At 35.7% G+C, this 22,293-nt stretch overlaps 1 protein-coding gene across 1 annotated transcript; it reads left to right on the forward strand.

Moving 5' to 3' along the window:
- Positions 1-16,631: 16,631 nt before the first annotated feature.
- On the forward strand, positions 16,632-22,293 carry ACTA1 (actin alpha 1, skeletal muscle). Its single transcript, XM_053711152.1, has 7 exons — positions 16,632-16,790; positions 18,469-18,609; positions 19,475-19,799; positions 20,478-20,639; positions 21,158-21,349; positions 21,432-21,613; positions 21,888-22,293. Exons 2-7 carry the CDS (start codon positions 18,481-18,483, stop codon positions 22,029-22,031), a joined length of 1,134 nt encoding a protein of 377 aa, XP_053567127.1. The 5' UTR covers positions 16,632-16,790; positions 18,469-18,480; the 3' UTR covers positions 22,032-22,293.

Genomic DNA, 22,293 nt, shown 5'->3' on the forward strand with positions numbered 1-22,293 from the left:
TCACACCCCAATAGATATTTTCCTTGTGACTAATAAAATAAGCAGTAAACTAATATTTCTCATGAAGTACTAATCAGTACTATTTTTATCTTCAAGTTTATTTTTTATTATTTTTTCTGATCGAATTGTACTAGAGACGTCTCTAAAAAATCTTTTTAATCATATTGTAACTAAACTACCTGTTTTTTAGAAGCTTTTCTGATCTGATTTTATCAACACTTTAAACATTTATCACGGATATCTATCACAGATAGTATAAATAATTTCACACAAGTATCTTCAGCTATTAGCGCCCTTACAAAACCTCTCTTTTTCCACGTCTTTTAAAACTTCTCATAGAGTTGATGAATTTTCTAATGACCGACAACATACTGATTTATCTATCTCTGATGAGGATCTGTCTGATTCAGAGGATCCTGCCTCAGATATTGACACTGACAAATCCTCTTATTTATTTAAAATTGAGTATATTCGTTCTTTATTAAAAGAAGTGTTGATTGCATTAGATATAGAGGAGACTAGTCCTCTTGATACTAAAACTAGTAAACGTTTAAATTCGGTTTATAAAACTCATGTAGTTATTCCAGAGGTTTTTCCAGTTCCTGATGCTATTTCAGATATGATTTCTAAGGAATGGAATAGACTGGGTACTTCTTTTACTCCTTCAAGGTTTAAAAAATTGTATCCTTTGCCTACTGATAGATTGGAGTTTTGGGAAAAGATCCCCAAAGTTGATGGGGCCATCTCTACTTTTGCTAAACGTACTACTATTCCTATGGAAGATAGTACTTCTTTTAAAGATCCTTTAAATAGGAAACTTGAATCTTATCTAAGGAAAGCTTATTTATGTTCAGGTCATCTTCTTAAGCCTGCTATTTCTTTGGCTGATGTTGCAGCTGCCTCAACTTTTTGGTTGGAAAGCGCAACAAGTATCAGATCATAATGTGTATAGCATTGTTAAATTAATTCAACATGCTAATAATTTCATTTGTGATGCCATTTTTGATATCATCAGAATTGATGTTAGATATATGTCTTTACCTATTTTAGCTAGAAGAGCTTTATGGCTTAAATCTTGGAATGCTGATATGACTTCTAAATCAATATTGCTATCTCTTTCTTTCCAAGATAATAAATTATTTGGTTCTCAGTTTGATTCTATTATTTCAACTGTCACTGGGGGGAAGGGAGCTTTTTTTGCCTCAGGATAAAAAATCTAAGGGTAAATTTAAAGCTTCTAACCGTTTTTGTTCCTTTCGACAAAATAAGGAACAGAAACCTAGTCCTTCCCCTAAGGAATCAGTCTCCAATTGGAAGCCTTCCTCAATCTGGAATAAATCCAAGCCATTTAAGAGATCTAAACCAGCCCCCAAGTCCGCATGAAGGTGCGGCCCTCATTCCAGCTCAGCTGGTAGGGGGCAGATTAAAATTTTTCAAGGATGTTTGGATAAATTCAGTCCAAAATCATTGGATTCAGAACATTGTCTCTCAGGGGTACAGAATAGGTTTCAGAGTAAGACCGCCTGTGAGAAGTTTCTTTCTCTCACGCATTCCAGTGAACCCAGAGAAAGCGCAGGCTTTCCTGAAGTGTGTTTCAGACCTGGAGTTATCTGGGGTAATCATGCCAGTTCCTTTTCAGGAACAGGGTCTGGGGTTTTATTCAAATCTGTTCATTGTCCTGAAGAAAGAGAATTCATTCAGACCAGTTTTGGATCTAAAAGTTTTCAATCGTTATTTAAGAGTACCGACATTCAAAATGGTGACTATAAGGACTATTCTGCCTTTTGTTCAGAAAGGGCATTACATGTCCACAATAGACTTACAGGATGCATATCTTCATCTTCCGATTCATCCAGATCACTATCAGTTCCTGAGATTCTCTTTTCTAGACAAGCATTAGCAATTTGTTGCTCTTCCTTTTGGCCTAGCGACAGCTCCAAAGATCTTTTCAAAGGTTCTCTGTACCCTACTCTCTGTAATCAGAGAGCAGGGTATTGCGGTGTTTACTTATTTGGACAATATCTTGGTACTTGCTCAGTCTTTACGTTCTGCAGAATCTCGCATGAATCAACTAGTGTTGTTTCTTCAAAGACATGGTTGGAGGATCAATTTACCAAAAAGTTCTTTGATTCCTCAGACAAGGGTAACCTTTTAGGTTTCCAAATAGATTCAGTATCCATGACTTTGTCTCTAACAGACAAGAGACGTCTGAAATTGGTGGCAGCCTGTCGGAACCTTCAGTCTCAGTCATTCCCTTCAGTAGCTATGTGCATGGAGGTTTTAGGTATTCAGGTTTGTATGCTGAACCAATGGTGCAGGGATTATACAAGGATATCACAATTAATATCCTTAAATCCCAATGTTAGACTATCTCTGACTTGGTGGTTAGATCACCATCGTATAGTTCAAGGGTCCTCTTTTGTTCGTCCAACCTGGACTGTGATCACAACAGATGCAAGTCTTTCAGGTTGGGGAGCTGTCTGGGGATCTCTGACAGCACAAGGGGTTTGGAAATCTCAAGAGGCGAGATTACCAATCAATATTTTAGAACTCTGTGCGATTCTCCGAGCTCTTTAGTTTTTGCCTCTATTGAAGAGAGATCCATTTATTTTTTTTCAGACAGACAATGTCACAACTGTGGCGTATGTCAATCAGCAGGGTGGGACTCACAGTCCTCAGGCTATTAAATAAGTATCCTGGATACTTGTTTGGGCAGAATCCAGCTCCTGTCTAATTTCTGCGGTCCATATCCCAGGTATAGACAATTGGGAAGCGGATTATCTCAGTGGTCTCTTCACCCAGATGTGTTTTTTCAAATTGTTCAGATGTGGAGGCTTCCAGAAATAGATCTGATGGCATCTCATCTAAACAAGAAACTTCCCAGGTACTTGTCCAGGTCCAGGGATCCTCAGACACTTCCTTGGGGTTATCAGCCTGCCTATATTTTTTCGCCTCTAGTTCTTCTTCCAAGAGTGATTTCCAAAATCATCATGGAGCAATCATTTGTACTGCTGGTAGCTCCATCATGGGCTCACAGGTTTTGGTATACGGATCCTGTTCGGATGTCCAGTTGCCAACCCTGGCCACTTCCACTAAGGCCAGACCTTCTATCTCAAGGTCTGTTTTTTCCATCAGGATCTCAAATCATTAAATTTGAAGGTATGGAAATTGAACGCTTAGTGCTTAGTCATAGAGGTTTCTCTGACTCAGTGATTAATACTATGTTGCAGGCTCGTAAATCTGTTTCTAGAAAGATTTATTATCAAATTTGGAAGACTTACATTTCATGGTGTTCTTCTCATAGATTCTCTTGGCATTCTTTTAGAATTCCTAGAATTTTACAGTTTCTTCAGGATGGTTTGGATAAGGGTTTGTCTGCGAGTTCCTTAAAAGGACAAATCTCTGCTCTTTCTGTTTTATTCCACAGAAAAATTGCTAAACTCCCTGATATTCATTGTTTTGTACAGGCTTTGGTTCGTATCAAGCATGTCATTAAATTAATCTCTCCTCCTTGGAGTCTTAATTTGGTTTTGAAGGCTTTACAGGCTCCTCCGTTTGAGCCTATGCATTCTTTAGACGTTAAATTGCTTTCTTGGAAAGTGTTGTTTCTTTTGGCCATCTCTTCTGCTAGAAGAGTTTCTAAATTATCTGCTCTTTCTTGTGAGTCTCCTTTTCTGATTTTTCATCAGGATAAGGCAGTTTTGCGGATTTCATTTAAATTCTTACCTAAAGTTGTGAATTCCAACAACATTAGTAGGTAAATTGTTGTCCCTTATTTGTGTCCACATCCTAAGAATTATTTGGAAAGATATTTACATTCTTTGGATGTGGTGAGAGCTTTGAAATATTATGTTGAAGCTACTAAAGATTTCAGGAAGACTTCTAGTCTATTTGTTATCTTTTCTGGTTCTAGGAAAGGTCAGAAGGCTTCTGCCATTTCTTTGGCATCTTGGTTAAAGCTTTTGATTCATCACGCTCATTTAGAGTCGGGTAAATCCCCGCCTCAGAGGATTCTACCAGGTCAGTTTCCATTTCCTGGGCTTTTAAGAATGAAGCTTCAGTTGATCAGATTTGCAAAGCAGCAACTTGGTCTTCTTTGCATACATTTACTAAGTTCTACCATTCTGATGTTTTTTCTTCTTCAGAAGCAGTTTTTGGTAGAAAAGTTCTTCAGGCAGCTCTTTCAGTTTGATTCTTCTGCTTATAATTTCAGTTTTTTTCTTTTCCTTTATAAGATTAAAACTTATGATTTGGGTTGTGGATTAATTTTTTCAGCGGAATTGGCTGTCTTTATTTTTTATCCCTCCCTCTCTAGTGACTCTTGTGTGGAGTTCCACATCTTGGGTATTTCTATCCCATACGTCACTAGCTCATGGACTCTTGCCAATTACATAAAAGAAAACATAATTTATGTAAGAATTTACCTGATAAATTAATTTCTTTCATATTGGCAAGAGTCCATGAGGCCCACCCTTTTTATGGTAGTTATAATTTTTTTGTATAAAGCACAATTATTCTAATTCCTTTGTTTATGCTTTTGCTCCTTTCTTGGTTTGGGAATCTTTGCCTCCTCCTAGTGGTAGAGAAGACTAATTCACAGTAGTAATTGATTGTGTACTCTAACCACCATGAAAGAAATTAATTTATCAGGTAAGCAAAAATTATTTATTGTTATTATTTGGCCCTTTTAGGTTATTAATATATATATATATAGGTATATATAATATCAATATCTGTATATATATATATACATATACTGTAAATATATAGCTATAGATATATTTAAAAAAAATAATAATCCTGTGTGTGTGTGTGTGTATGTATATATATATATATATATATATATATATTTGAAATAAAAATAACATGTAAAGAACCTTGGAATTTGAAGTATTCATAACTACCTTCGAGTTCAGCAATGTTGGTGAAGTGCAGTGTCGGGTTAGGTTAGGGTTTTTGTAAAGCGCCCCATAGAAGTCAATGGAGAAGTTTGCATGCAAACAATAGCCACAGTCCTAAAGTTAGCCCACCTGAGTCATTCACTCGCACGCAAACAATTTACTTTCAACTTGTAAAATGCACAAATGGAAAAAAAAGTTAGCGTACCACTTGTACTCTAAGCCATGGTTTCTAAATTCAGAAAGCTTTCTCTCCTTTTTCAGGGAAAATCTCTGTTTGAGCCTAGACTGAATGCTATTATTGCTACAGTCACTGATGGTAAGGGAGCTTTTCTGCCCCAGGATAAGAAATCTAAGGATAAGGTTAGATCTGTAAGGCATTTTTGGAAGATTCTCCCTCTGCCGAGAATTCTAAATACTTCATATCCTCCTGGAAGTCTAACGCTTCTTGGTCCAAAAACAAACGGTCCAAGAAGGCTAACCCAGCTCCCAAGACCACATGAATGTGCGGCACCCATACCCAATAGCCTTTGGTAGGGGGCAGATTAAGTCTCTTTTGGGAGGCTTCGGAGATACCTTAGTATTGCAAATCATTTTCGAGGGATATTGAATACATTTTTTATTCAAGGTCTCCTCAGGAAAGATTCTTTCTGTCTCAAATGCTTTAGAGGTCCAAGCTTTCTTGGTTTGTGTAAGAGATCTGGAATTAATGGGGTAATTACTCCAGTTCAAACTCTAGAATTGAACCAGGGGTTTTATTCAAATCTCTTTATAGTACCGAAGAAAGAGGGTAATTTCTATCATACAGGTTGTGAGAGTCCACAATCCATTACTCCTGGGAATTACTCTCCCCTGCCACTAGGAGGAGGCAAAGATTCCCAAACCCCAAGAGCTCTATAAAACCCCTCCCACCTCACTGGTAAATTAGTCTTGTCTTTGTCTCTGCTGGAGGAAGGTGAAGAATGAAGATGTGCTTGTTATTCTTCAATGAAAGGGGTTCTCAGACTGAGTTAGGGCCCATTTCCCCTGAGAGTGAAATGTGGTTGATGGAGGAATGTATGGGTAGTGACATATTTTTCACCTGTTTGGAATTATTTTACAAGCCTTCGACAGGTGCCTGTCCTTTGCCTCCTCCTGTTGGGTCATTGATAAACTCCTATTCCAGATCCTCTGCTGGTATGTTTCAGCACTCGTTTGGCTTTCTGCTAGTTTATTCTGGAAGATGAGTGCCTATATTCAATTTGGGCATTCTGTCAAATCCTTCGTTAATCTAGCTGTTTCAGAGGTTTTGTTTAATTCATTCATTTTAGTTTCAACAGTAATATATATGAATCTTTAATGTCAGAGACCCTCTATTCAGCTGTACCCCATATATTATTAAAGTGATTTATTTCTTCAGATAAGCTTTGAAAATCTCTCTGCAGTTCTTTTTGAATGTTCTCTATTTTAGGGATTACATTTTCGGAAATTTTAGAGATCATTTGATTGCAGGAAGACATATACAAATATGTGTCTAAATAATGAAGAGATCGCTCTGGGAGACTTTACCCCTTTTCAGCAGGTTTAACTATGGGTGTCATTTTATTATTAATAAAATATTTCTCCATAAACTTTAAAATTAAATCTATAGCTTCCTATTAAAATGCAGGCCGCTTTAAAAATATTTTAACTTGCACACTCAATCTGAGTGGCATCAATTTAAAATTCCTTTATAGAAGAGAAATATATACTTATTAAAAGTGATTAAACAAATATTTTTTTCTCTTGATATAGAGATAATAGGATTTAACAAGTTCTTGTGAAACTTTAGATGCTTTATGATATAATCATTGATGTTAAAGATAAATTAGATCAACAGGATACATCCACATGCATATGGCAAAACAATCAAGTACAATCAAATATATATAGAAATATATTAAAGGGACAGGAAACCTCAACATTCATGAACATAAGATTTTAAACAACTTTCTAATTTCCTTCTATTATAAAATTTGCTTCATGCTCTTGTTATCCTTTGCTTAAGGAACAGCATTTGCACGGCTGGCAGCTAACTGAACACATCTATTTAGCCAATCACAAGACACAAATGTGTGCAGGCACCAATCAGCAGCTATTTCCCACTAGTTTTGGATATGTGCATATTTTAAAAAAGGGATACCAAGAGATGAAAATAGAAATTAATTTAAAAGTGTCTAAAAATTATTTGTTCTATCTGAATTATGCAAGTTTAATTTTGACTTTGCTATCCCTTTAAAGGGACAGTCTACACCAGAATTTTTATTGTTTTAAAAGATAGATAATCCCTTTATTACCCATTTCCCAGTTTTGCATAACCAACACAGTTATATTAATATACTTTTAACCTCTGTGATTATCTTGTATCTAAGCCTCTGCAAACTGCCCCTTTTTTCAGTTCTTTTGACAGACTTGCAGTCTAGCCAATCAGTGCCTGCTCCCAGATAACTTCTAGTGCACGAGCACAGTGTTATCTATATGAAATACGTGAACTAACACCCTCTAGTGGTGAAAAACTGTTAAAATGCAATCTGAAAGAGGTGGGCTTCAAGGTCTAAGAAATTAGCATATGAACCTCCTAGGTTAAGCTTTCAACTAAGAATACCAAGAGAACAAAGCAAAATTGGTGATAAAAGTAAATTGGAAAATTGTTTAAAATTACATGCTCTATCTGAATCATGAAAGTTTATTTTGGCCTAGACTGTCCCTTTAAGTTACACTTTAATCTTTGTATCTAAACCCCAAATGTTTTTGCAGGCTTAAAACTTTAATTACAGAATATTCAATAGGTTACACTGTAAGATCATGTATTCAAACACCTAGGGACAGCATATAATATGAAATTAAAAGGACAGTACACTGTAAACTGTTTTTATATGAATGTATTTTCAATCACTTGTTATACCAGCTACTTGTTATACCAGCTGCAGAGTATAAAATTTATTGCATTTTTCGGTTTATTTGTGTATATGAAGTAGCTGGTTTTGTGCTTTTAAACCACAGTCTATTACAATGGGTTGAGCTTCAGGTAATATCAGATCTCATTATGTTATCACTTTGTGTACACAGACTTGCTTCCTTATCTTATATTTGTCTAGAAATCCAAAGCTCAATACTTAGAGAGAACAATGTAAAATTATCATTTTATTACTTAACTAAATTACAATATGAGGTGGGGGAAGCAGAATAATGTTAAACATGAGACTTATATAGTTCCATAGAACTATATAAGTCTCATGTTTAACATTATTCTGCTTATTTTTGGTGCCAAAAACGTCTGGAACGAAACTCGAGCGTCATAGAAGACGCAACCTCGTGAAAAGAAATTATTCTAGATATCATAATATCTAGAATAATTTCGAAATATGTATGTGATAAGACTACCTGCCGTAGATTTCTTTCATGTAATTGGCAAGAGTCCATGAGCTAGTGACGTATGGGATATACAATCCTACCAGGAGGGACAAAGTTTCCAAAACCTCAAAATGCCTATAAATACACCCCTCACCACACCCACAATTCAGTTTTTACAAACTTTGCCTCCTATGGAGGTGGTGAAGTAAGTTTGTGCTAGATTTCCAGGTTGATATGCGCTCCTCAGCATGTTGAAGCCCGGTTCCTCTCGGAGTACAGTGAATGTCAGAGGGATGTGAAGGGAGTATCACCTATTGAATACAATGGTCTTCCTAACGGGGATCTATTTCATAGGTTCTCTGTTATCGGTCGTAGAGATTCATCTCCTACCTCCCTTTTCAGATCGACGATATACTCTTATATACCATTACCTCTACTGATTCTTGTTTCAGTACTGGTTTGGCTATCTGCTATATGTGAATGGGTGTCTTTTGGTAAGTATGTTTCATTTACTTAAGACACTCTCAGCTATGGTTTGGCACTTTATATATAAAGTTCTAAATATATGTTTGACTTATATTTGCCATGATTCAGGTTTATCAGTAAATTTCCTTTTTGCAGACCTGTCAGTTTCAAATCTGGGAAATGCTATATAAAAAAATTAAAAATTCTTACCTGAGGTTTTTAAATTGATTCAATTTATTGCGTCATTCTTGGCGCGAGACTTTTTTGGCGTGAAAATTAAGTTTGTTGATGCAAATTCGTCATTTCCGGCATCTTAGTTGAGTCTTTTCACGAGGTTGCGTCTTCTATGACGCTCGAGTTTCGTTCCAGACGTTTTTGGCACCAAAAAATATTTTTCTGTTTGTGGTGCGTCATACTTGGCGCCAAACATTTTTGCATTATTTAAGACCTCATTCCTTTTGCCTCTGGTCTTTTTTTCTATGTCAGAGGCCTATTCTGTTTGCATTTTTTCCCATTCCTGAAACTGTCATATAAGGAAATTGATAATTTTGCTTTATATGTTGTTTTTTCTTTTACATACTGCAAGATGTCTCAATCTGATCCTGTCTCAGAATTTACTACTGTAATCCTGCTGCCTGATATCGGTTCTACCAAAGCTAAGTGCATTTGTAGTAAACTTGTGGTAACCGTTCCTCCAGCTGTGGTTTGTAATAGTTGTCATGATAAACTTTTACATGCAGAGAATGTTTCCATCAGTAGTAGTTCATTACATGTTGCTGGTCCATCAGCATCTAATGCTCAGGATATTCCTGTAAATTTAAGAGAATTTATTTTTGATTCCATTCAGAAGGCTTTGTCTGCCATTCCGCCTTCTAATAAAGTAAAAGGTCTTTTAAAACTTCGCATACAGTTGATGAATTTTCTAATGACCGACAACATACTGATTTTATCTATCTCTGATGAGGATCTGTCTGATTCAGAGGATCCTGCCTCAGATATTGACACTGACAAATCTTCTTATTTATTTAAAATGGAGTATATTTGTTCTTTATTAAAAGAAGTGTTTCATTGGATATGGAGGAGACTAGTCCTCTTGATACTAAAACTAGTAAATGTTTAAATTTGGTTTATAAACCTCATGTAGTTATTCCAGAGGTTTTTCTAGTTCCTGATGCTTTTTCAGATATGATTTCTAAGGAATGGAATAGACTGGGTACTTCTTTTACTCCTTCTTCAAGGTTTAAAAAATTGTATTCCTTTGCCTACTGATAGATTGGAGTTTTGGGAAAAGATCCCCAAAGTTAATGGGGCCATCTCTACTCTTGCTAAACATACTACTATTCCTACGGAAGATGGTACTTCTTATCTAAGGAAAGCTTATTTATGTTCAGGCCATCTTCTTAGGCCTGCTGTTTCTTTGGCTAATGTTGCAGCTGCCTCAACTTTTTGGTTGGAAACTTTAGCGCAACAAGTATCAGATCATAATGTGTATAGCATTGTTAAATTAATTCAACATGCTAATAATTTCATTTGTGATGCCATTTTTGATATCATCAGAATTGATGTTAGATATATGTCTTTAGCTATTTTAGCTAGAAGAGCTTTATGGCTTAAATCTTGAATTGCTGATATGACTTCTGAATCGACATTGCTATCTCTTTCTTTCCAAGGTAATACATTATTTGGTTCTCAGTTGGATTCTATAATTTCAACTGTCACTGGGGGGAAGGGAGCTTTTTTGCCTCAGGATAAAAAATCTAAGGTTATATTTAAAGCTTCTAACCGTTTTAGTTCCTTTCGACAAAATAAGGAACAGAAACCTAGTCCTTCCCCTAAGGAATCTGTCTCCAATTGGAAGCCTTCCTCAATCTGGAATAAATCCAAGCCATTTAAGAGATCTAAACCAGCCCCCAAGTCCACATGAAGGTGTGGCCCTTATTACAGCTCAGCTGATAGGGGGCAGTTTAAGATTTTTCAAGGATGTTTGGATAGATTCAGTCCAAAATCATTGGATTCAGAACATTGTCTCTCAGGGGTACAGAATAGGTTTCAGAGTAAGACCACCTGTGAGGAGTTTCTTTCTCTCATGCATTCCAGTGAACCCAGAGAAAGCGCAGGCTTTCCTGAAGTGTGTTTCAGACCTGGAGTTATCTGGGGTAATCGTGCCAGTTCCTTTTCAAGAACAGGGTCTGGAGTTTTATTCAAATCTGTTCATTGTCCCAAAGAAAGAAAATTCATTCAGACCAGTTCTGGATCTAAAAGTCTTAAATCGTTATGTAAGAGTACCAACATTCAAAATGGTGACTATAAGGACTATTCTGCCTTTTGTTCAGCAAGGGCATTATATGTCCACAATAGACTTACAGGATGCATATCTTCATATTCCGATTCATCCAGATCACTATCAGTTCCTGAGATTCTCTTTTCTAGAGAAGCATTACCAATGTGTTGCTCCTCCTTTTGGCCTAGCGACAGCTCCAAGGATCTTTTCAAAGGTTCTCGGTGCCCTACTTTCTGTAATCAGAGAGCGGAGTATTGCGGTGTTTCCTTATTTGGACGATATCTTGGTACTTGCTCAGTCTTTACGTTCTGCAAAATCTCACACAAATCAACTAGTGTTGTTTCTTCAAAGACATGGTTGGAGGATCAATTTACCAAAAAGTTCTTTGATTCCTCAGACAAGGGTAACCTTTTTAGGTTTCCAAATAGATTCAGTATCCATGACTTTGTCTCTAACAGACAAGAGACGTCTGAAATCGGATGCAGCCTGTCGGAACCTTCAGTCTCAGTCATTCCCTTCAGTAGCTATGTGCATGGAGGTTTTAGGTCTCATGACTGCAGCATCGGACGCGATCCCCTTTGCTCGTTTTCACATGAGACCTCTTCAGCTTTGTATGCTGAACCAATGGTGCAGGGATTATACAAGGATATCACAATTAATATCCTTAAATCCCAATGTTCAACTGTCTCTGACTTGGTGGTTAGACCGCCATCGTATAGTTCAAGGGGTCTCTTTTGTTCATCCAACCTGGATTGTAATCACAACAGATGCGAGTCTTTCAGGTTGGGGAGCTGTCTGGGGATCTCTGACAGCACAAGGGGTTTGGAAATCTCAAGAGGCGAGATTACCAATCAATATTTTAGAACTCTGTGCGATTCTCAGAGCTCTTCAGTTTAGGCCTCTATTGAAGAGAGAGCCGTTTATTTGTTTTCAGACAGACAATGTCACAACTGTGGTGTATGTCAATCATCAGGGTGGGACTCGCAGTCCTCAGGCTATGAAAGAAGTATCCCGGATACTTGTTTGGGCAGAATCCAGCTCCTGTCTAATTTCTGCGGTCCATATCCCAGGTATAGACATTTGGGAAGCGGATTATCTCAGTAGTCAAGCTTTACATCCGGGAGAGTGGTCTCTTCACCCTGATGTGTTTTTTCAAATTGTTCAGATGTGGGGGCTTCCAGAAATAGATCTGATGGCATCTCATCTAAACAAGAAACTTCCCAGGTACCTGTCCAGGTCCAGGGATCCTCAGGCGGAAGCAGTGGATGCATTGACACTTCCTTGGAGTTATCAACCTGCCTATATTTTTCCACCTCTAGTTCTTCTTCCAAGAGTGATTTTCAAGATCATCATGGAGCAATCATTTGTGCTGCTGGTGGCTCCAGCATGGGCTCACAGGTTTTGGTATGCAGATCTTGTTCGGATGTCCAATTGCCAACCATGGCCACTTCCACTAAGGCCAGACCTTCTATCTCAAGGTCCGTTTTTTCCATCAGGATCGCAAATCATTAAATTTGAAGGTATGGAAATTGAACTCTTAGTGCTTAGTCATAGAGGTTTCTCTGACTCAGTGATTAATACTATGTTGCGGGCTCGTAAATCTGTTTCTAGAAAGATTTATTATCGAGTTTGGAAGACTTACATTTCATGGTGTTCTTCTCATAAATTCTCTTGGCATTCTTTTAGAATTCCTAGAATTTTACAGTTTCTTCAGGATGGTTTGGATAAAGGTTTGTCTGCAAGTTCCTTGAATGGACAAATCTCTGCTCTTTCTGTTTTATTTCACAAAAAGATTGCTAAACTTCCTGATATTCACTGTTTTGTACAGGCTTTAGTTCATATTAAGCCTGTCATTAAATCAATTTCTCCTCCTTGGAGTCTTAATTTGGTTTTGAACTTGTTACAGGCTCCTCCATTTGAGCCTATGCATTCTTTAGACATCAAACTACTTTCTTGGAAAGTGTTGTTCCTTTTGGCTATCTCTTCTGCTAGAAGAGTTTCTGAGCTTTCTGCTCTTTCTTGTGAATCTCCTTTTCTGATTTTTCATCAGGATAAGGCGGTTTTACGGACTTCATTTCAATTTTTACCTAAGGTTGTGAATTCTAACAACATTAGTAGAGAAATTGTTGTCCCTTCCTTGTGTCCTAATCCTAAGAATTCTTTGGAAAGATCCTTACATTCTTTGGATGTGGTAAGAGCTTTGAAATATTATGTTAAAGCTACTAAAGATTTCAGGAAGACTTCTAGTCTATTTGTTATATTTTCAGGTCCTAGGAAAGGTCAGAAGGCTTCTGCTATTTCCATGGCTTCTTGGTTAAAGCTTTTGATTCATTCAACTTATTTGGAGTCGGGTAAGACCCCGCCTCAGAGAATTACAGCTCATTCTACTAGATCAGTCTCCACTTCGTGGGCTTTTAAGAATGAAGCTTCAGTTGATCAGATTTGCAAAGCAGCAACTTGGTCTTCTTTGCATACATTTACTAAGTTCTACCATTTTGATGTTTTTTCTTCTTCAGAATCAGTTTTTGGTAGAAAAGTTCTTCAGGCAGCTGTTTCAGTTTGATTCTTCTGCTTATAATTTCAGTTTTTTTCTTTTCCATTATAAGATTAAAACTTGATGATTTGGGTTGTGGATTAATTTTTTCAGCGGAATTGGCTGTCTTTATTTTTTATCCCTCCCTCTCTAGTGACTCTTGCGTGGAGTTCCACATCTTGGGTATTTGCTATCCCATATGTCACTAGCTCATGGACTCTTGCCAATTACATGAAAGAAAACATAATTTATGTAAGAAATTACCTGATAAATTCATTTCTTTCATATTGGCAAGAGTCCATGAGGCCCACCCTTTTTATGGTGGTTATGATTTTTTTGTATAAAGCACAATTATTCCAATTCCTTTGTTTATGCTTTTTGCTCCTTTCTTTATCACCCCACTTCTTGGCTATTCGTTAAACTGAATTGTGGGTGTGGTGAGGGGGTGTATTTATAGGCATTTTGAGGTTTGGGAAACTTTGCCCCTCCTGGTAGGATTGTATATCCCATACGTTACTAGCTCATGGACTCTTGCCAATATGAAAGAAATTAATTTATCAGGTAAATTCTTACATAAATTATGTTTTTAAAGCTAAGCGCAAATAACTAAGAACGTAATTGTAAAGAGTTATACAATGGGTACAAGGAGCTTTACTCTACGTGGAAAAATAATAATTCTGCTTATAGTGAATTTTAATTAGATTACATCTGCAACAGTTAAATTCTTATTCACACTAAATAACTTTATTCATAATATATTTGGAAGGTTATAAAAGAAAACACACACACAAATAGTTTAAGCTCGATTGGTTAAAAACACTTGAACCAGCTGTAATACTGAGACTCCCGTTCTGATAAGACAGTTATAAGTAGTATAAGCTAGCAGTGACTATATCAAAACTATAAAAGCCCTTTCAATCCGAGGGCTAGAGTTAAATTGTTTTAGTCATTATCATTTTAAGCTAACTGCAAGGCTTCAATATCTTTATATATACTGTATATACCAGGGAGATCAGTCTTTAGGCACGGTAAGCAAAATTAAAACATCGGAGAGAAAGCTACTTGTACCCATTGTATAACTCTTTGTTAGTTGTTATTACTTAGAAAATATTTGGGTTCAGTATCTCTTTTTCATGATTCAGATAAAACATGACATTTTAAGCAACTTTCTAATTTACTCCTATTATCAAATTTTCTTCATTCTCTTGGTATCTTTATTTGAAATGCAAGAATGTAAGTTTAGATGTCGGACCATTTTTGGTGAACAACCTGGGTTGTCCTTGCTGATTGGTGGATAAATTCTGAACCATAAAAAAAAAGCTTAGATGCCTTCTTTTTCAAATAAAGATATCAAGCGAACGAAGAAAAATTGATAATAGGAGTAAATTAGAAAGTTGCTTAAAATTGCATACTCTATCTGAATAACAAAAGAAAAAAAATTGGGTTCAGTGTCCCTTTAACTATCATGCCTCCCACTGACAGTGTAATATCTTATGATGGCTGTGTTTACTTAGGCTATTCAATAGAATATACTCCAGTATAGAAACTTTCAGTATAGGTTGGGATTCCAGGGGCTAAATCAGCTATTTCAAATGCCAATATAGGGGTAAAGGAGTTACTTGTTAACAATTTAAAACACCCCAGCAGGTAAAATGAATCATTTGGAACAATTTAAAGGGGAGAAAAGGTTTGGGTGAACTGTCCCTTTAAGTCATTATAAGTAACTCTTGTCAGAATTACATCTATTCTACAAAGTATAACATGGGAACAAAGCTAACTATAATACAGGTAAATTGGAAACTTTTTTTAAATTGTATGCCCTGTCTAAATCACAAAATAAAAATGTTGAGGTTTCATATCCCTTTAACAAGACAGATACAAAAAATATTTACACAGATTCTTTTCTTTTATCACTGTGTATGTTGGAATATTAATGTTACCTATTTAAAGAACACTGAGTTAGTCATCAAAGTTTATTACGGTATCAGTTATAATTAGACTATGCAATCCTAAAGAACTAGTAAGGTATTGACTTTCATAAAAGAATCTGGTGAAGTGAAAGTTTGTTTGAAACAATGCATTACATTGTACTCACTGATGTTTTCTTGCTACTGTTAACCCTTACATTCCCTCCTTTATTAGATTGCTGATCTAACGTAATATCTGCACAAGGAAATTGGATTCTATGATGGTAGGGAGGAAAAATGAAAGAATGTGAAACTGTTATCTAAAAATACACATTTGGTTTGTTCAATCAATGCTTAACATTTCTAGATTTCAACATAAAAAAAACAGTTAAAAAAAAAAGAAGTTATTAAAATAAATGTTCTCTCAGCAGGGTATTGATTTATTTAGTCATGAAGTGGTGTTCGTCTAGTAATCATTATTGCAGAGTATGGTGATAACGTTTTAATGATATAGGAGTACATATCAAAAGACAAGATCTAAACAGTTTAGCAATTACTGAATAAAATGCAAATTAAAGTTGTGTGAACATCACAAAAGATGTAATACTGAAATGTCCTGATTAATGGAAAATTAGGGATAAGCAATTATTTACATCCCCTTTTAATTTTCCATTAATCAGGACATTTCAGTATTACATCTTTTGTAATGTTCACAAAACTTTAATTTGCATTTTATTCAGTAATTGCTAAACTATATACTGTGCAACCATCTGTACTGTTCACCTGTCCCCTACATTACACCTACAGAAGACCAAAATATAACAATGTTTGTGGCTATATACTATAAAGCTGTAACACATTACTCTGAATATGTCACATAAAGTAGACAGGTAATGTGTATCCTAATAGTAGCCCTTACATCCCTCGGTCCATCTAGAGTAATTACTGAAGATGTATTATCTGGGACACTGAATGTTCCCGCCTCCTTCCTCACCACCCCCAATTCTCCTCTCTCGGAGACAGTTGGGTCCGGGCACTGCTGGGATCTACAGTCAATCCTTTTACGGCCCCGGCCTCTTCCTTACCTGGTGCAGGGCCAGACTGGCCATGTAAGGGCACCCTGCGGCCAGTGGGAGAGAGAGACCTAGGGGGGCAAGGTCGTTGCCCAAGCACCTAATATGGATAGAGAAGGGGAGAGATCACGGAGAGAAAGGGAGGGTAGAGAGGGGACGCCGGTTGTATATAAATACACCCCTGACGGAACTGAAGCCTGAGCGAGCTGGTGTGCTAACTAAAGCATCCCCTGCACTGCCTGAGACAGACCGGAGCCTAAGGTGAGACGAGCTGGGAGCAAGAGAGGGCTAGATAATAACCTGCTTATAAAATACAAGTTGTTAGATTACCTATTTCCTGTGCGACTGCTTTATTGAAGCCATAATACAATTATGTGGATAATGAATCAGAGGAGAATATTTAATACCGGACACTGAGACACAGTGGAGTTGTCAGTGTTAGGCAAAATCCAAATGTCATAGAGAGAGTATTTTCTTAAACAGCTAAACTATAATGCTTGGAACTTGTTGCCCAGTAAACTATAATGTTTGTTTCCATTCACTTTTCTGTAGCATATAAGAAATTATTATTTTTAAGGAAACTTTTCTATTAACGATTCTATATTTACTTTTTTTGTTATTGGTTAAAATGTTAAAGGGATATGGATACCAAACTTTTTCTTTAATGATTCATGCAATTTTTAAACAACTTTCTAATTTACTTCTATTATGACATTTTTCTTTCTTTTTTTGTTATCTTATATTGAAGTACTGTATGACTGCAGTTTTGCAAGAATGCCATATAGTGCACAAGATGCCTACATAGGTATCTCTTTAACAAAGAAAATCATGGGAAGGAAGCAAATTTGATTATAGAAATAAATGGTAAACTTTTTAAAAATAAAAATGCACTACCTGAATCACAAAATAATATTTTTGGGTTTCATATCCTTGGCAATAATACATTGAAGAATAGCTTTATTTGTAATTTATAAAAACACCAAGTACAGGTCTAGATTACGCTGACAGTTCTCTCTATGGAACACCTTAGACACTTATTTAAATTAACATTGATATTTAAATAACAATTTTAATATTTTGAGGAATGATGAGAAATTATGTATTTCAAATTTAATTTTATTAAATGTACAAATATTATGTATTTTATGATTGCTTTGATTTAATACAAATAAATACAATTAAACATACATTTTAGAGTATACATTAAAGGGATACTAAACCCAATTTTTTTCTTTAATAAATCAGATAGAAACCTGGTTTATGCTTGTTTATTGGTGGCTAAATTTAGCCACCAATAAGCAAGCTCTATCCAGGGTGCTGAACCTAAAATGGTCCGGCTCCTAAACTTTACACTCCTGCTTTTTAAATAAAGTCAGCAAGAGAACAAAGACAAATTGATAATAGGAGTAAATTAGAAAGTTGCATAAAAATTGCATGCGCTATCTGAATCATGAAATAAAATAATTGGGTTTAGTATTAAATACAATAAACATACATTTTAGAGTATGATATAGATTTAAAAAAAAAAATCCATAACCATTTAATGTCATCTATTAAAAATAAGTGTTTCTAGGATAAAAAGGGGTCAAAACCTACAATAAAATATTAAGAGCTATATGTAGTCCACACTGGAGATGGTTAATGTGCAGATCATTTTATTAGATAAACTATTCTGCATTTTTCTTTTAATATAAACATTGTTAACTGAGTTCCTGCCTAAAGTCTAGGCCCTACTTGTTTTATTTTTTTTATAAAAAAAGGCACTGAGCCAGTATTGCTGATTCAATACTTTAGTTATAGTAGTGTGTAGTATATTTATAAGGATACTATAATACTTGTAGACACTTTCCAATAAGTTTAAAAATAAATAAAATATTTCTGGTAAATTAAATATTTCTGTATGTTTAAGTAAATTAAAGTTTTCTGTATTTATTTTAAGAAAGCTGACATCATGTGTGACGATGAAGAGGTTACCGCACTTGTGTGCGACAATGGCTCCGGGCTTGTGAAAGCTGGATTTGCTGGAGACGATGCCCCAAGAGCAGTATTTCCATCTATAGTTGGACGCCCCCGCCATCAGGTATATAGGGAAATTAAATGGATATTAAACACAGAAAGATTGTTATTCTTTATAACTATCCTTTACAGAGAAAATAAGAAAATGTGCTTTTAAACCTGGTGAAATCTAATCCATTACTTTATGGAGACTAAAACATTACACTTATATCTATGATTATTAAACAACTAATATATTTAAAAGGATATTCCGGTCAAAATTTAAATGCACATAGATGAATTACATGTTTGAAAATAAACATATTTGCAATATACATGCATTGGCAAAAATGCTTCTAGTAAAAGTTATCACTGTATTAGTGTTAATATTTTTCTCTGCACGTGCATGTGAAGCATAACTTAATAATCTCATTGCACCAGCATTTTAAATACTGCAGCTGCTCAGAGCACAAGTGGGGCTTGTACCATGTCAGAACTTACTAGATGGTACAAGCTCTCTGAGCAAGTGTTGTGTTTCAAATGCTGGTGCACCGTCCATACTTAAATACACTTTTGAAATGGTTATAGCTTTTATTAGAAGCATATTTGCTATTACCGGTTATATTACAAAATGCTTCTATTCAAAACTGAAATGCATCCATGTGGATTCCCATTTTGGCTGGAATGTCCCTTTAAATGCAACTGTATTTTGTTCTAATTTATTTTGTGTTTAATGTGCCTTTTAACTGTATGTATATATTATCTATCTATCTATCTATCTATCTAGTTAAATTATGTATTAGTGGACATATACATTCTGTTAGTCTGTATTGCAAGAAAAGAAAAACTTATGCCCATTTTCTAATCCTGAAATTTGAATGTGGGTATTCCTATTAAATATAAATGGTAATTTATTCTTTCCCTTCTTGTTTCTATGCATACTTCTTTAGGGTGTCATGGTAGGTATGGGTCAGAAAGACTCCTATGTAGGTGATGAAGCCCAGAGCAAGAGAGGTATTTTGACTCTGAAGTATCCAATTGAACATGGCATTATCACCAACTGGGATGATATGGAGAAGATCTGGCATCACACCTTTTACAATGAATTGCGTGTAGCTCCAGAGGAGCACCCTACCCTGCTTACTGAGGCTCCCCTGAATCCTAAGGCCAATCGTGAGAAAATGACCCAAATTATGTTTGAGACCTTCAACGTCCCAGCTATGTATGTGGCCATTCAGGCAGTGCTCTCCTTATATGCCTCTGGTCGTACCACCGGTGAGTTGAAAATCGAATTTGCCCTAAATATAGTATAATCTTGAACTTGTGATTTTTTTTAAAAGCATTTTGAACATCAATTTTAAAATTCAACATTTGTATAGTCTAGAAAGTCCTTTTCTTTTCTCCATTAAATCAAGATACTTAAATCGTATAATGTAATCTTGCACTAATGTTGCAAGGCCCTGCTAATACAAAATCAGTGCACATGTTAGGTTAAAGTTTCAAAACCCTCTACAATCTGTCACTATGAAGATGCTGTTGTAATTCAATTGCTGTTAACACTGTGACTAAAAAGTCCTTTAAAAGTATGTGCACTAAGCATTTACTTTTTATGATACAGGGATAGACTTTATTCAGGACTCTGCATGCAAATAGACAATAGGGCATATATGTATTTGGTGGTGGGGGCATTGTGACGTCGAATAAACTGAGGGTTCCACTTATGATAGCTGAGTTTTACTATTATTTTACATTATTATTTTATCTTGCTCTTTAACGTATTTATAAGCAAGAAATGAACAGCTCAAAAAAAGTTGGACAAAATATGGTGGATTTAGTAAATAAACTCTTACTATGAGCTTTATTATATTTTCTTATTATATGAGAAGCAAATTAACAAGTTCTCACATTAGTAATGCTGCATGGTTTAATATATGGTATTATTCCTATTTTTAGGTATTGTTCTTGACTCTGGTGATGGTGTAACACACAACGTACCAATTTATGAAGGTTACGCCTTGCCCCATGCCATCATGCGTCTTGACTTGGCTGGTCGTGACTTAACTGACTACCTGATGAAGATCCTGACAGAACGTGGCTATTCTTTTGTCACTACTGGTAAGATAATGGTAGTAAAAATCGCCCAACTAATTTACCAAAATAAAGGATTCAGCCTTATATTTCCCCCCTTTTAACTCTTACATTGGTCATTTGGTAGTAAGGTTTTTATTTCAGTACAAACTTGGTCTTATTAATTAGTATATGTTTTGAGAGATGTGTGTCATCTAGGATTGTTACATATGGAAATATCTCACTAAAATTTATAATGCACAAGATTTGCTTAAACACTTGTGTTTGAGAACATTTTCAAATCCCTTTTTTATTCCAAACTCGTTAGACTAAAATCAAATAGAAAATATAACTATTTACAATTATGCTTTTTTTAAGCAATGTCTCACAAATTCTATGCACATCACTTTCAACCCCAATTATTTGTGGAATCTCAGGCTAGGTGCTTTGGCACACAAGTGTGTTTAGGAGTTTGGAAAACACTGCTGTATATGAGCGGATATATTGTTACACATAGGCAAATATCTGTTTTATTAATAAATAATTCCACTCTTCTTTCTCTGTAGCTGAACGTGAAATTGTCCGTGATATCAAGGAAAAGTTGTGCTATGTGGCTCTGGACTTTGAGAATGAGATGGCAACAGCTGCCTCATCCTCCTCTCTGGAAAAAAGCTATGAATTGCCTGATGGCCAGGTTATCACCATTGGTAATGAACGTTTCCGTTGCCCAGAAACCCTCTTCCAGCCTTCTTTTATTGGTAAGAGATATAATCTTGCATTGTTACATGAATTTCGGACAATTCATGTTATGAGCAACTAAATATCTTGTGATTATAACAGGTATGGAATCTGCTGGTATTCATGAGACAACTTACAACAGCATCATGAAGTGTGATATTGACATCAGAAAGGATCTGTATGCCAACAATGTCATGTCTGGTGGTACCACCATGTACCCAGGTATTGCTGACCGTATGCAGAAAGAAATCACAGCCCTTGCACCTAGCACAATGAAGATCAAGGTAAGACTCATTTGTTTAATGAAAACAACAAACAAAACACATATATATGTACTTTATAGCGATTTTTAGTTAGTTTAATTACAATAAACTGGAAACAAATTTAGTGTAATTGTGTATAAAAGTTCTGCAGAAAAAGTCTGCATTTTAAATATCCAAACATTCTGAAGTTCAGTTGTAGATTTACAAATTAAATCATCATGTGCTTCTTCAACATACATTTCGATTATTCTTTTAAATATGTACATTTTATTGCAAAATTTCTTTTCTCTTATAGATCATTGCTCCACCTGAGCGTAAGTACTCTGTCTGGATTGGAGGCTCCATCTTGGCTTCTCTTTCTACCTTCCAACAGATGTGGATCACAAAACAGGAATATGATGAGGCTGGCCCATCCATTGTCCATCGCAAATGCTTTTAAATCTGCTCAGTTGGTTTTGTCTTTTACAGCTATTCTCAGGTTGATAATGCTCTTTGCCACGGGCTGTTTGTAATCTACCAACACCACCAACTCCACCAATTTCTTATGTTCCTGCCTCTCATTTAATGTGACTCAAATTAATATGTAAAGTGTACATAACTTGTAATTTATTTTAAAGATGTTTTGTAACTTCTAAAACACTGAGACAAATTAAGCAACATGCAAACTTCAAGAAATAATAAATGAGTCATATAATGCCCTA

The sequence above is a fragment of the Bombina bombina genome, chromosome 4 (genome assembly GCF_027579735.1).
Source record: "Bombina bombina isolate aBomBom1 chromosome 4, aBomBom1.pri, whole genome shotgun sequence".
Lineage (NCBI taxonomy): Eukaryota > Metazoa > Chordata > Amphibia > Anura > Bombinatoridae > Bombina > Bombina bombina.